Source organism: Acomys minous (genome assembly GCF_964271855.1).
Source record: "Acomys minous genome assembly, chromosome: 2".
NCBI lineage: Eukaryota > Metazoa > Chordata > Mammalia > Rodentia > Muridae > Acomys > Acomys minous.
Genome location: NC_140484.1, coordinates 60,722,619 through 60,737,118, shown reverse-complemented (window position 1 = coordinate 60,737,118; position 14,500 = coordinate 60,722,619). Strand labels below are relative to the sequence as shown.

Here is a 14,500-nt window from a genome sequence, read left to right as displayed (position 1 = left end):
ATCATGTCTGGAGTAAAGACCTACAAGCAGATGAATCATAGTCCTATAATTCCCGAGGAGAATCACAAGCGTGGGGAGACTTTATGGGACCCACCTCATCCTAAGTGGTCTGAAATTGCTTTACACTCCCAGTTCCATCTGAAAAACCTTGGTTTCTAGGTGTAGATCAATAGGGGCAGATTTGGAGACAGCAACAAGATGTTTGTTCCAGCATCTTGAATCTTCAGGTAGAGCTGTATATGACCTCAAAAGGTACCTATATTAGTCACTTTTCTCATATCTGTGACAAGACACCTGACAAAAACAAGTGAAGCAATAGTCTATTGTGATTCATAGTTTGGGGGCACTGTCCATCATGGCAAGGAAGGCATGATGGCAGAGGAGGGAGGCAGCTGGTCACACTGTGTCTGTAGTCGGGAGGAGGAAAGAGATGAATGCTGGTGCTCCATTGGGTTTCTCCATTCTAACCAGTCTGAGATCTCAGACAGTGGACTGCTGCTGTCCACATTAAGGGTGGGTCTTACCCCTAGCTGAGGCATGTCTCCTAGGTAATTCTAGATCTTGCCCAGTTGATAATCATCACTAACCATCACAACACTCTACTGGACCTGACAACTTCATGGCAGGAGACAGTCAGCTCCATATGTCTGGTGTCATCAATTGCATCCCAAAAGGCTAGAGGCCACCAGGGAAAACAACACAACCCATCTTTTAGTCAATCTACTGTAAGAAATCTATACCAGTGTTGTGGAAATGTCAAAAATGTTATCAAAGCCAATGTGCTAATGGCAACTGAAAGACAAAGTCCACTGACTCATTGGGACCCCCCAGGCCTGCCTGGCAAGACCCAGCTTCTCAGGAAGGGGCAAGCTGCCAACTGTGCCCATGACAACTTCTCTATAATGTCTCATAGTTGCTTCCATTCTGATTTCTAGACTAGATGACATAATTTTTCCCGAGTTCCCCCAAAATAATTCCATTTGAATTTGAAATAAAGTCCCAGCTCCCTAAAATAGATAGCAGGCATCAAACACTGGTTCAAGCTGTCAAAAGACCCACTCTTCAGAAGGTAGAGGCTGGCAGGGCCACCAAATGCTCACTGTACATAAAGGGGACACGCAGCAGTGAGTCAATTTTCTGGCCCCAGGGAAGATGGATGAGTTTGCATCAGGAACACATCTCACTAAATAGTAAATAACAAGCTTTCGGAAATGGCACTCACCAGGTAGTTTAAAATACTTTTGTGTTTTGAAAGCTTGTCATTGTGACATATTTCTCCTCCAAGGGAATTTTAGGGGAAGTATCATTTCGCGTCTACATTATCTGCACAATCAATTTAATTCCATCTGCATTTGAACACCCTAAGTGCATATCAGCCGTGCCAGAGCTCATCAAAGATGCAGGGGTGGAGAAGAATCTAGAACCACGATCACCATGAGTTAGTCCCTACATGCATATCTGCATATATCATGACATATTGGGCCAGGAGCTAACCCTTGCAAGAGAGTTTTTGGTGCTTTTTAAAGTGGAAAAAGAAACACGTTGTTATTTATACTAAAGGGGGCAAGTCAAGATGAAAGGGCTCCAGAAGGAGCTGTGGAGGCATCCTACCTTGCTGCTTATGCCAACTTCTATGATATCAAATGCATTCAGTGCCCAGACCTCTGAGGTGCCACTGGCCAAATGCAGTGCGGGCCATTAGTACCGAAGCATGATGTGTCATGGGCACTGCAGAAAAATGTGTGGTAAGAAACTGCACCCTGGTAGGGCTGCAGAAACAACAGCCTTGCCTGTTGGCAAGGAGGCAGACCTATCTTCCACACACAGACCAGATCCCCCTTCAACACACTCACAGGGCAGGCCTACCTTTGGCACACACTGAGAAGGGCTAGCCTTTGCATGCGCAGAGCAGGCCTGCACCTTCTACATGCACAGGGAAGACTCAGCATCTCTCTGTGTACCGGCTCAGGAATGAAAGACTTCCAGAGCTGCCTAAAATATGCTAGGTCCGCAGTCCGGCTACTTCATGTCTACAGAACATTTTCCTGCCAGAGCTTGATCTGCTGCCACAGTCTCACCCAAGGCAGCCCTGGGTGAGTACCTGGTGAGCCTGGAGGCACACCAGCATATGACAGGCACCAGCCCCTCCCACAGCTGCAGTGGATGGTGCTTGTGAACAACTGCAGAAACTGGAGCAGCTCCGCCGGAAACATCTGCGCTTGTTTCAAAGTCGGTTTTTAATTCTGGAAGTCATTCAGATGATTAAAACCAAAATTAATGTTTTGCTGTTATTTAAATGCCAACTGCTCAGAAGCCGTGGCCAGTCCATTTCTCCTGCACCACAGGGAGCTTTTCTCGAGTTTCAAACTCAGTGTACGTGTATATATGCCAGCTGGGACAGCTTGGCTGACAGTCACAGTGTGGACAGGGAAGCAAAAGAGGCTGCCCTTCCTCCCATTCCTCCATCCCTTGAACCATCAAAGGCCCTGGATGAAAATCTCCTGTGGGGCTGGGCATGGTGGTGCACGCCTTTAATCCCAGCACTTGGGAGGCAGAGGCAGGCAGATTGCTGTGAGTTCGCGGCCAGCTTGGTCCTACAAAGTGAGTCCAGGACAGCCAAGGTTAACACAGAGAGACCCTGTCTCGAAAAACCAAAAAAAAAAAAAAAATCTCCTGTGCTACAGGGGTGTTCTTTGACCCTCCCACAAAGTGACCTTTTTAAAGGCAAGAGTTGAGGTGGTCAGATAGCAGAGCCCCCCCCCCCAAGATTTGGATGAAAGTTTTGACCCCAGGGTCATTCTGTCCCTGCTTTGTGGCAGCCTGTCCTTCGCACATCCAGTGTCATCTCCACACTAAGGCAAAGCAGAAGGAGACCAGGACGAGAAAAGAGAAAAGGCTCAGCCTTTGACCTGCATAATTTTTACCTGCATAAAATTTACACTGCATAATTCTGTAAAGTTCTGTGGGCTTTTTCCTGGTTCTGAACTCCCTTGTCGTCCTCCAGTCTAACTGAGGCATCCATTAGAAAGGAGAATCCATAAGAAGTTCCATCTGTAGGCACACTGGCACAGCCTCAGGTTTCCCCTCCATCCTTTCGTTTACTGAAAGATCTCAGGATGAAGGACCACAGGAGGTGGGGGGCAGGGAGAAAAGGATAATGGTTCTGAAACAAGATTTCAATCTTTGTTATGTCAAGTCTTTGCTTCTTCTTCTAAGGGACATTTTTAGAAGAGACAATCTTCCCAACATGCTTGATGAACACCTCTGAATTTCTGGTCCTGGACTTGGGGAGCTCCAGCGAGGAGCTGCTACAGTACCCAGGGGCACTGGCGAAGGTGCCTGATGGGCCCAAGCAACTCCCAGGTGCCAGTGGGATATTTATCCATATCCTACTTGCACCAAAGACAACTAAGTTCACTAAGTACCCTGAAAAGTACTGCAGCCAGATCCTTCCTTCCACCTGTCTTGTTCTGAGGCCTTAGATACCTATATTGCCCCAGAGTAGCCCCAGTCTGTAATGATGTTCAGTATACAGAGGACAGACCAGTGGCCTCTTGAGAAACACTAAAAGAGAAAGGACACGTTTCTTATCCCACCCTTGCAGACATGTGGTTACAGGCCACGTTGACAGATCCCTGCATGTCACTACGGGCCACATGCAGTTCTGCAGACCAGCCCAGGCTACAATCTCAGTTTCAGATGAACTTCTGAGACAAGGGCTGGATAGATGTCAAACAAGACTCAGATGCAATATCCAGCCAGAACTTCCTGCTTTGATTTAGTATCTTACACAGCTCAGGTCTGCCCTGAGCAGTGGGCCATCATGGCCACTTCCACATGGTTCTGGAAGCTCAACATGTGACCCTGAACATCAGTGAGGTGTCCAGAGAATAGGCACCAAGAGATAATCCAGTTGCCTGCTTTACAGTTAATTTTTAACTCAAATTCAAGGTAGTCAAAGCACTTTCTTTCCACATCACCAAAGCACCAAGGAAAGACACTATAGGATAGAACAGCCCCACCTACCTATTCCTCTTGGTTTTCACACTTTGGTCCTCGCTGCCATCTTCTGAACTGGATCCATCACTGCTCTCAGCTGAAAGAGACATCACATTAACACAGCTGAAGGGTCAGGCTCAAAGCTCCGGAAGCCAGCAGGCAGGTGCGGTGCTCAAGCCAACCCATCTGAAAAGTAGGAAGTTAGGCACTGACATGACTCGCATGACCTTGCCTTCTTTGGTGCGTATTGCTTTGCATTTTGTTAGAAAAATATACCTGACTGTTGATGTCAGAGAGGCCATCGCCAGCCCTTCAAACCCATAACAAGACCCTCAAGATGGGCTCGATGAGTAGATAAGATAAAAACCAACCACTGCTCCACTCTAAGCATCAGCCTTTCCCACGCTGGTATGAGCACTGCCTCTGCCAGCTGGCTGCTGAAGTGCTAGTTTCTCCGTATCAGCCTCTGGTACCCGGAGCTCCCCCAACCCCCTTCCACTGCAATAGCCACACAGGTCTGTTTAGGACACCATATAATCTTCACCACAGGTGACTCTGCTTCCAAAGCCCAACTGTTTGGGAGATGCATTACTGTTTTCAAGCTGCATGGTGCAGCCTGGAAATACTGCATGAAACGACAGAAGGAAAAATGAGTATTGGTGCCCTGGGGTTTTCCGTATGACTCCAAGAGAGCAAGAATGAGTGAGGGATGGTTCTACAGCTTTGTCATTTCTGACGCATTGGGTGGATTGTGATCCCAGTACAATAAGAGATAGCCTAGCCTGTTTGCCCCTCTGTGTCTGTATACTCCCATATCTACCATCTTTGTAAGCTGGTCCTTGTGTTGACAGTGGAGAAGGAATGGAATTGGCTTGGTCGGGTGTGCCTCCAGGTCTCCACTCTGCTACCTGGGTCACACCCTGCCCCTCTGTTGCTGAGAATTGCCTTTTCCTTCTTGGAAGGCCCAGTGCTTCTCTCTGCTCTACTACTCTCACGATAGTAATTTCAGAGCCATGTGTCTTTCCTCTCTCTCTCTCTCTCTCTCTCTCTCTCTCTCTCTCTCTCTCTCTCTCTCTCTCCCTCCTTTCTTCTTTCTCTTTCATATAGTTAAGGCTGACTTTGAACTCCTGATCTTCTAACTTCCACCTCCCTATCTTTTCTTTTAAAATACTACTTTTCACTTACCATTGGGCACTGACCTGGAAGCTTCCTCTCTACTAGAGTTAGCTTTCATGGTGCTGAAGTTGCTATGCATGCTACCAGGATAGAAAAGTAATCAATACGCTTATCCTGCATATACAACAATGACCGGACTAGCAAGGCTTGCCCATTGGTACAACAGTGCCACACATGTCACAGAAGCAATAAACCACTTTCAAATTGGATTTAAGGTTCATTTCATGAGTCAGAACTTACTCCTGGCACTATTAAAGGGCCTAAGATCCACAGGTTAGTTAGGTCCTAGGACCTGGGGGAGGGAGGACCTATTACTATTATTCTGACAAATGGGCATAGTATTAAAATGACTCCTTAAGACTTATTGTTATTCCTGTAGAACATTGCATCTGTCCACCCTCATAGAGAAGCTTCTCTTTACAGTAGATGGCAAAGAACACAGAGACCCACACATGGCCAAAATATAGAGAATAAGGGACTGGATCACTGAGCCCTAAATGGGACACAATATTAAATACCCAAAGCTCTGTATAATCATCACAGAAGGGACTGTGTGTGGAAAAATTACAAAGGCCAGAGGTGGTGGGCGACTACAGAGAAACTGTTTTCTGAACACAATGGGCCAGTTGCTCATATGACCTAACAGAGGTCATATGAACCTAACAATACGCACAAGATGTGTATAAGATCAAGCCAAACAAAATACTGTCGTGGCGGGGTGGGCATCAGAGAGCCCCACCACTAGCTGAGTAACTATTGGCAACTGATAGCTGCTTGGGAGAGGGAGAGTCAGTTATCTTCAGGGATGTGTCCCCTGAGAGGCTATCTGTGATCCAGTAGATAGCCCTACACACCCCTGAACACACTGGCAGTACTAGTGGACTCGATGGGTTGTTTTGACTTGAAAAGAGAACCATGCAACCAGGAGGGAAAGATAGTGGTGTCGGGGTGGGACTGGAGGGAAGGAAATGAATGGGTGGACTAGATCAAACACATTATACTCATCTATGAAATTCTCACCAATCCAAAAATTTCAATCAATCAGTCAAACCCTCCACTCTCTATGCCCGGCACTTAAGACAGTAGGAGCGCCTCAGTTAACCATGCAGTCTAACTACCCATGTTTTTGCTCTTAGCATGTGGTGTGCAGCTGTTAGCAGGATGAGGGGGCCAGATTCCATAGGCTTCCAGCTCATCCATGAGACTATGCGTGCCTTCTAAGTGCTTCTCCTGCCTGTGTGTACAAAGGGACAATTCTAGTTTGGCCGTGACAAGCAACCGTGACCAGTCTGTATCCACTTGTCTTCGCTGTAGACTTGCTTAGGGATGAAGAGACATGCAGTGACAGGTCATCATGGGGGACAGAGACAGCTCTACTCTTTTACCTCATCACACTCCAGGGAGGTCCTGATGCAAAGGATACCCAGTATTACACAGATGCTATTCGAGACAAATGTGTGTGGTGTTGGTTATTGTTTAGGAGGCCTTTTGATCATTTTGGATAATTTTAACATGAGTAGACAATTTATTCCAGATATAAACTCCATAAATCACAAAGAAAAGTATTTGTAAATTTGACTGACTTTAAAAGGACAAGATCACAGGGAAAGTCACACAAAATGCATTTTTTTGGGTGAGTTTCTCTCTCTCTCCCTCCCTCTCTCCTTCCCTCCCTCTAGGGAGCCTATGAGCAGTGCTGGGAGAGGTTTCCATCCTCCACTGGGTGAGTTTCTCTCTCTCTCCCTCCCTCTCTCCTTCCCTCCCTCTAGGGAGCCTATGAGCAGTGCTGGGAGAGGTTTCCATCCTCCACTGGGTGAGTTTCTCTCTCTCTCCCTCCCTCTCTCCTTCCCTCCCTCTAGGGAGCCTATGAGCAGTGCTGGGAGAGGTTTCCATCCTCCACTGGCTTCAGGAATGATGGGGAAGAAACAGCTGTGATCATTTGCAAAGAAGACAACACACTACAGGAAGGTCACTTGAAACATCAGAGGTAGTTTGTACCAGCCAGCAGCAAGCCAGGTCAGCAATTCCCATGAAGTAGGAAAAAAAAGACCTAAAGAGTTTCCACCTAAAAGTACCCAGAATGCCTAGCTGAAGCAGTAGACAAAGCACACAAACAGGAAAGAGCTTAAGAGACTTATCTGGAAGAAGCACACAGACTGATTTCACTCAGAGAGATCGGGCATGGACTAAAGAACTGAGAATGCAAAACGTCTTAGTAACACAGCAAAGAGACTTTCAGACGCCAGACCTCACAAGGATGCCTTAGGCATGATACCAGAGATACAGTCCCTGTGGGAGGCTGAGGAGATGGTGTGGTTGTTAAGTGTGCATATCACTCTTGTGCAGGACAGGAGTTTGGTTCCCAGCACCCATCTAGGATGGCTCACAACAACCTGTAATCCAGCTCTGGAGAATCTGATACCCTTTTCTGGACTTTGTGGACACCTGCATTTGCATATGCACACTTCTCTCCCCACAAAGAGCATAGTAAAAAAATGAAAATAAATCTAAAATACAAGGTCCATGAAAAACTAGTAAATGGGACAAGCTCAACATGAAACGCTTTGTGCATCATACACTGCACCAGAGGAGTGAGGCACCGTGCTCTCCCCACTTCCAGCTAAGTGGAAATTGCAAACTGTATGTTACAAATCTTATGTCTGGTAAAAGACTAACATCTGGAAGTCTCAGAAAGCCTACCACTCAGCACAACATAAAACAACCCAGTGAAATGGGAGAAAAGTCTTGAGTAGACATTTCTTCAAAAAGGAATCTACAGTGGCCAAGGACCGCAGGAAAAGTTGCTGAAGGTTATTGGCCATTAAGTAAATGGGAATCAAATACACAATTCCAGCCAGCTTCATATCCGTGATGATGGGTGTGAGCACACTTACAACAAGACAACAGACCAGAAATAAACAAAGGTCAGCAGAGGAAGAGGATAAGTGTTTTGAGTCTTGCAAGTGAGGAAATGCAATAAGTACTTCAGCCATTGTGGAAAGCGGTTCAGTCACTGCACAAATAATTTTTATAATTTTCAGATGCATGAGTATATGTGCATCGTACATATGCAGGAGCCTTCCAAGGCCAGAAGCAGGTGTCAGGTGCCCTGCTTTTTTAAGTAGTTGTGAGCCACTAGGTGGGTGCTGGGAACTGAACTCGGGTCCTCTGTAAGAGCAGCCAGTGTTCTAAACTACCAAAGTATCTTTCCAGTCCCAGGGCAGCATCTTGTTCTACTTATTTTTGTAGCACTCAGCCAGAAAGTGTGAATGACACATGTCCTCAACAGATGAACGAATGAACAAAACGTAGAGTTTGCATCTGATCGAATGTCATTCTGCATAAAAGAAATGATGCTCTAAAGTGGGTTATAACCCCAATAAACTTTGCAGACACTATGCTAAGTGACACCAGCAAGATGCACAAGGATGAATCTACACCCTTCTGGCACGTGTGCAGATGTTTCTCTCTAGAGACAGAAGGTAAAGGGAGGGTGCCAAAAGCCAACAGGAGGAGAACACAGGGAATTACTGCCAAATTCTGACAGAGCTTCTGTTTGGGAAGATGGAAAAGATTTAGGAGTAGCTACTGGTGATGGTATGGAATACTGTAAATAAATTTAATGATGCTAAATGTAGATTTTAAGGTGAATAACTAGTACACTACATGCTACATATATTTTCTCAGAATAAAAAAATCATGAACAAACTGTTTTATGGAAAAGATCAGAGCTCAGGAAAAATATTGGAAAGATATACACAAACACATTAATCCCTCAATTTACAGGAGTCCCTATAATTCAACGAGAAGCACAAACGTAAATGTATTCCCAGAAACACAAAACAAATGACCAACAAACCCCTGAGAATCACTCAAAATTAAAGGAATGCCATCTGAAATAAAGAATGGTTTTACATTAAGTTCTGGTGATATACAATGCTGGTACAGAGTACATCAGTGGGAGTGTGTATTGATCGATCGATCCCTTCAGAGGAAGATTCCACAATATTAGAAATTTAAGATGCATGTTTCTGATGATACAGCAACTTCAATAATATGAAATTATATAATGCATGTTCTTATGAAAATGTATATATATATATTGATGTAAGCAAACACATGTTGAATTATAGAATTCATGGACTGGGGTTTGTTAGCCAGCACAAAAGGATCTGTATCTTTGAGACAACGTTCCTTTCTGAGACGTTCCTTCATTAGTGGAGGGGTCACCCTGACTATGTCAGGGTGCATCAGGTATAATCTGTCATTGAAACTTAATAAGGAATTATGGAGTTCAAGAGTGGTAGATGAGGCAAGTCAGCTCCTTGGGGTGTGGCTTGTACCTGAGTTCCAGGCAGTCACAAGGTATAGAGTCTAAGTCAGTCACTCCTGCCTATTGGCATTCTAGGCAAGACCGTCTCTGTGTGCAACAGTGGCATGGCTGTTACGGAAACAGGCATGCGTTTCTGTTCTGGTTGAATTTATGACCTGGTCCATAGAGGGAACCTGTGCTTTGTACTATAATCCAGGGGGAAAAATTGAGACTGGGGAAATTACAGACCTCAGAGAAGAGGCTTCTGCTATTGTTATGCTAAATAGATGGGATTTACCTGTCAAATTCCCCCAAACATTTTGCTTATGCATATAAATTACTGCCACTGTCAACTCACAGTCAAAGGAGCCTTATTTTGACAGTGGGCCACAGTTACTGCAGAGGTTTCATTCAGGGTGACTGAAACTGTTGGGAACAGGTGTCTATTCTGTGCTATGGCATAGTGGCCTAATAATGCTCAACACCAAATAGAAGAAGTCCCCTGCCCCCCGCCCCCCCACCACTGTGTGTGTGTGTGTGTGTGTGTGTGTGTGTGTGTGTGTGTGTGTGTAGACCCTCCTTCAAGGACATCAGGAACCATAATAGAATAAGATGTGGAAAAACGTAAGAGGTAGAAGAAAGGAGCCGTCCCCTCCATATTGGACATGCCCATCACTGCCTTGACCTGAGTGGCTGTGAGCACACTCATGAGCCAGCCTGGGCCTACTCAAATTGTGTTGTAGAGGGAGAACCTTCAAAGGCTCATGAGACTTTTATAAGACCTTTGTGAGGTCCTTCCTTCCTAAGATTATATAAGAGATAAGCAGTTTACTAGAGTGGGACTCTTCACTAGGGCAACTGCGCATAAATTTCCCAGAGGACTGGCAGCTTGGTATGGCTGCCTTTGCATTACCCATGCACTCAGCCACAGTAAATGTACTGGCTCACCAAGCTGGCTTGGACAGTCCTTTCTTTTGTCTGCTGGTACCTTATCTGATGCCTGATACGTATACATTTCTTTATGCCCCTCCAGGAAGAGTCAGGGTTCTTTAGGAACAGAGGCCATAATGGAGACAGATGGCTGCCAGCAGAGTAGAAAGCTAGTTTGTAGCGGGGACAAAAGCCAGGGAGAAGGACGCAGCCATACTAAGCCCAGTGCACAGCGGCTCCATGTGCATGCCCACTACAGATCCAGTCTGACACGCCCCCCCTTCCCCCAGGTACTAGCACTATCTTCTGCACTCCTAGGGCACATTTGAATTATGGGACTGATGCAATGACAAAGAAGCTCATGCTAAGAAAGCATGGGCTGAGTGGGAGCCGATGCCACAGGCTGCCTACCCGGGAGATGGCTTCTATGGGGTGCTTTGTTTGGTTGACCTGGGTTCCCTGTTGAAACTCATGGGGAAAATGCATCATTTTGCTAGAGATCATGGAAGATGCACCTTCAAGATCATTGTCCAAGGCTTCAATTAGTGTGTTCTCTCTATACCATGCTCTAAGACCACAGTGGAACCTACCACAGGCCTCCTCTTCTTAGCCCAGAAATGGATGGCTTAGGTCTTCTGAATTGGTCTGCTCCTCTAGCCGCAGGGCCTGCAACATGCCATATGCTTGCATCCCATATGTGATGTCAATGTGAGCTGTAGCTCAGGGTAGACCAAGGCTACTGGCCTGGATGGTCACTGTGCTTGGTTTCCATATCCTCAGAAGGCATATGGCTTCCTGATCTGCCTGTATTCACTATCATGGGCAATGGCAAGTGTCAAGCCTAGGCTTGATCAATATCAACTCTGAAAAACCCTTCGGCTTAAAGAAGAGCTAAGTTCCCTCTTCGTTCCCTTTTCCCTCTCCTTCTTCATCGCACCTCCCATATCACAAGACAGGTGAGAAATGGGTAAAAGTTTGATTCTGGGAAACCACAGTGATTCAGGCTGTGTAGATCCGTATCGCAGGCAGTGGCTGAAGGAGCAGAGGGTGACAAGGGTCCTTTCTTGAACTAAGGAATAGGAGCTAACACTGGATGAGCCCTGAACTGCTCATTAGCCTTTCCTGATAGATGGAGGCCAAATGCAGCTGTGATGAAAGTGTTACGATGGCATCCTAAGACACACACCCCTCCGCCTGCGTGATGCTGGTGTCAGCTCCTCTTGACATGACTTGTTCCTTTCCAAGCTGGAGCCCCCTATTGAACTCTCCCTGCATTTGGTCCTCTGTTTCCTGCTAAAGTCTGTGTAGGACTCTCCCAAGAGACCATGGCTTCCTCCCCCTGCTTATTTGGTGTCATATACAGAGATAGACCAATATAGTCATTGGAATGGACCTTATGAAACAAGGTTCCTGTTGCCTCCACTGTGAAAAGATCGGGCAGAGGCGTGGCTGATTCAAAAGGGACACCATACAGAGCTTGGCTCGGCTGTAAGCATCCGTCTCTCAACAGAGCTGAGCAGGTGTTCTGTGTAACCAGCCCCCGTTCTTCTTGGGCTAGGGAAACACATGCTTACATTTCGGGGAGGGCTCCAGATTTTGCCTTTCAGTGGCCACCTGGTCCCTTTGTGATGTGGAGAGCCAGTACACACTGTCTTGGCCACACAATATCTAGGAAGTGGCCCCTTCACCAGCTGCAGCTGTGTTTACCCTCAGGATGATTTTTATCCTACTTAGTGGAATGTCTGTCACTGTAATATCCACATTTGCCCTGAATGTAAATGACTAAAGTGTTTGCACAGCAATTGAAGCTGAGGAAGCTCTTGCTTGTCTCTGTTACTGCGCAGGGAACAAGAAATTGTTAGCCAAGGCTACCTCTGCCTGACTTCTCCCCTGTGAGGCCTGACCAGGCAGGTTTTCTCGAGCCTCAGGTCAGACCCACCAGCCTTCAAGTCCCACCCAGACATACGTGGGTGTGATTGACCTGTGAGCTGAGCAAGATCCCTGTTCTGTGATCAGAGGTAGGTACAGAGATCATGGAAAGCAGAGATACCTCCCAACAACGTCATCAAAGTCACCTGAAGCCTGGGACTATGTTAGGTCACTCAGAGACTCACAGTTGCTATGCAGTTTACATAGTGACAGGGGATCGTCCTGTACCATTCAACTGGCCCTGGATAGTGAAAAGTGCATAAAGAAGAAGGGAGGGCCCATGTCAGAGAGCCTGGAGAGTTGCTTTGAAGATGGAGGAAGGGACAATGTGCCAAGGAAATCAGAAGGCCACGGAATTCAGAAAAGAGGAGGAAACAGACCCTCCCCCGAGCTGTGGGAAGGACATGTCTTGTGTTCACCCAGGACACTCACAGTGGCCTTCTGCTCTATGCTACTGAAATCTGCTCTTTTTGTTTTGTTATAGGGCAACATTCAGCAATTTATGCCCCAAACATGCAGCATCAGCCTGCAGAGCTGTGAGAACTTTGGGAGCTAGGTATAGGAGCCCCTTGTTACGTATTTCTCTGTAGCTTCTGCCAAGGGGATGCCTACCATTTCTGTACCATCCCCGGGCCTCCTGCTATCTTCTGCCACAGGGAAGAGAGAGAACAGCAGGCAAAAGTGGAATAATCATTGCTTTCCTGCCTTTCCTCTACTCCCACCCCAGAGGAAGAGCCCAGTGACCAGGTATCTAATGCACTTTGGGATTTGATGCTGCATTGTGCTAGGCCCCAGTGAAAGGGCCTCCCAGTGCAGAAACAGGATGCACTCTGTAGACACAGCATTTGGGCTGCAAGGGCATAAAGCTCCCAGTGCATTGACCAGATGGCAAAGAGTTTCCTACCCACGCCCAGAAAGAGTGGACATTGCTGCTGCTGATTAGCGCTTCTGTGGAGTGTGCTGGAGACACAACTGTGAGCTCCTCCGATGGCAGGAGTTTGCACAGTCATAGCGTGCAGTGATGGGCTCAGGTGAGGCCTGTGCTTCTCATTTCACGTTAGTTCAATAGCAGAAGTACAGAGCCATAAAACATCTGGATGCATTACAAGGTAATTAGAGGGCAATTTGGATCTTCTCTGGAATCCCTCAGCAAGGCCAGGAGAGTGAAAAGCTGGATTCCCTCCTTACCTGCTGCATGACAAAGGATAAGCACTTGGGCTACGACCAGTAAACTGATCCTGAGAGCTCACACCCCGTTGGCTTATATCATAAATGTTCACAGTACACACACACGTGCATGCACACACACACACAAGCACACAAGCACACATGCACACAGACACAGACACACATTCATATGGGTTTACACACATTCAGATACACATGCACACATACATACGGACATATATACAATACATATGCACATTTATATACACACTAATATGCATCACATACAGTCACATATATACAAACACCACACACATACACACATGGATACATAATGAAACACATAAACACATATAAACACACACTCATATGCATATACAAACAACACATATACATACTCACATATACACATGCATATTCATATACACACATACCACATGCATATTAACATACACACACATATATCTGTACTGTCATACACACATACATGTATACCTGCACATTCATATATACACACATAGATATGTATACCCATTTACACTCACATATTCACATACATATACTATACACACATACTTACATAAACACATACACACTCAGACACATACATTCCCATAAACACAAATACATACATACATACATACATACATACATACATACACACATACATACATACTCATATATAAACACACATATACACACTCACATAAATGTATACACACACATATTCACACACATTTTATATACACATACACACACAGACTCATACATTTACACACATATTCACTACACATTTCTTTCATAAACACTACATACTCTCTTTTTCTCTCATAAACTCTCACATCTACATGTACTCACATTTACATGTTCTTACACACACACACATACACACACACACACACCGCCTGACATTATACCAAGCCCATTCATTTCATTTGCCTCTTGGAAACCAGTGGGGAACAACACTCAACCAGAGTGCTAAATTGT

General features: G+C 45.8%; 1 protein-coding gene across 1 annotated transcript in view; it reads right to left on the bottom strand.

The window, feature by feature from the left end:
* Positions 1–14,500, bottom strand: part of TCERG1L (transcription elongation regulator 1 like) — a 197,870-nt gene that overhangs the window by 36,634 nt on the left and 146,736 nt on the right. Inside the window, exon 8 of the mRNA XM_084758363.1 lies at positions 4,027–4,096. Within this exon, the coding sequence (XP_084614489.1) occupies positions 4,027–4,096 (70 nt within the window). The remainder of the gene's footprint in view (positions 1–4,026; positions 4,097–14,500) is intronic.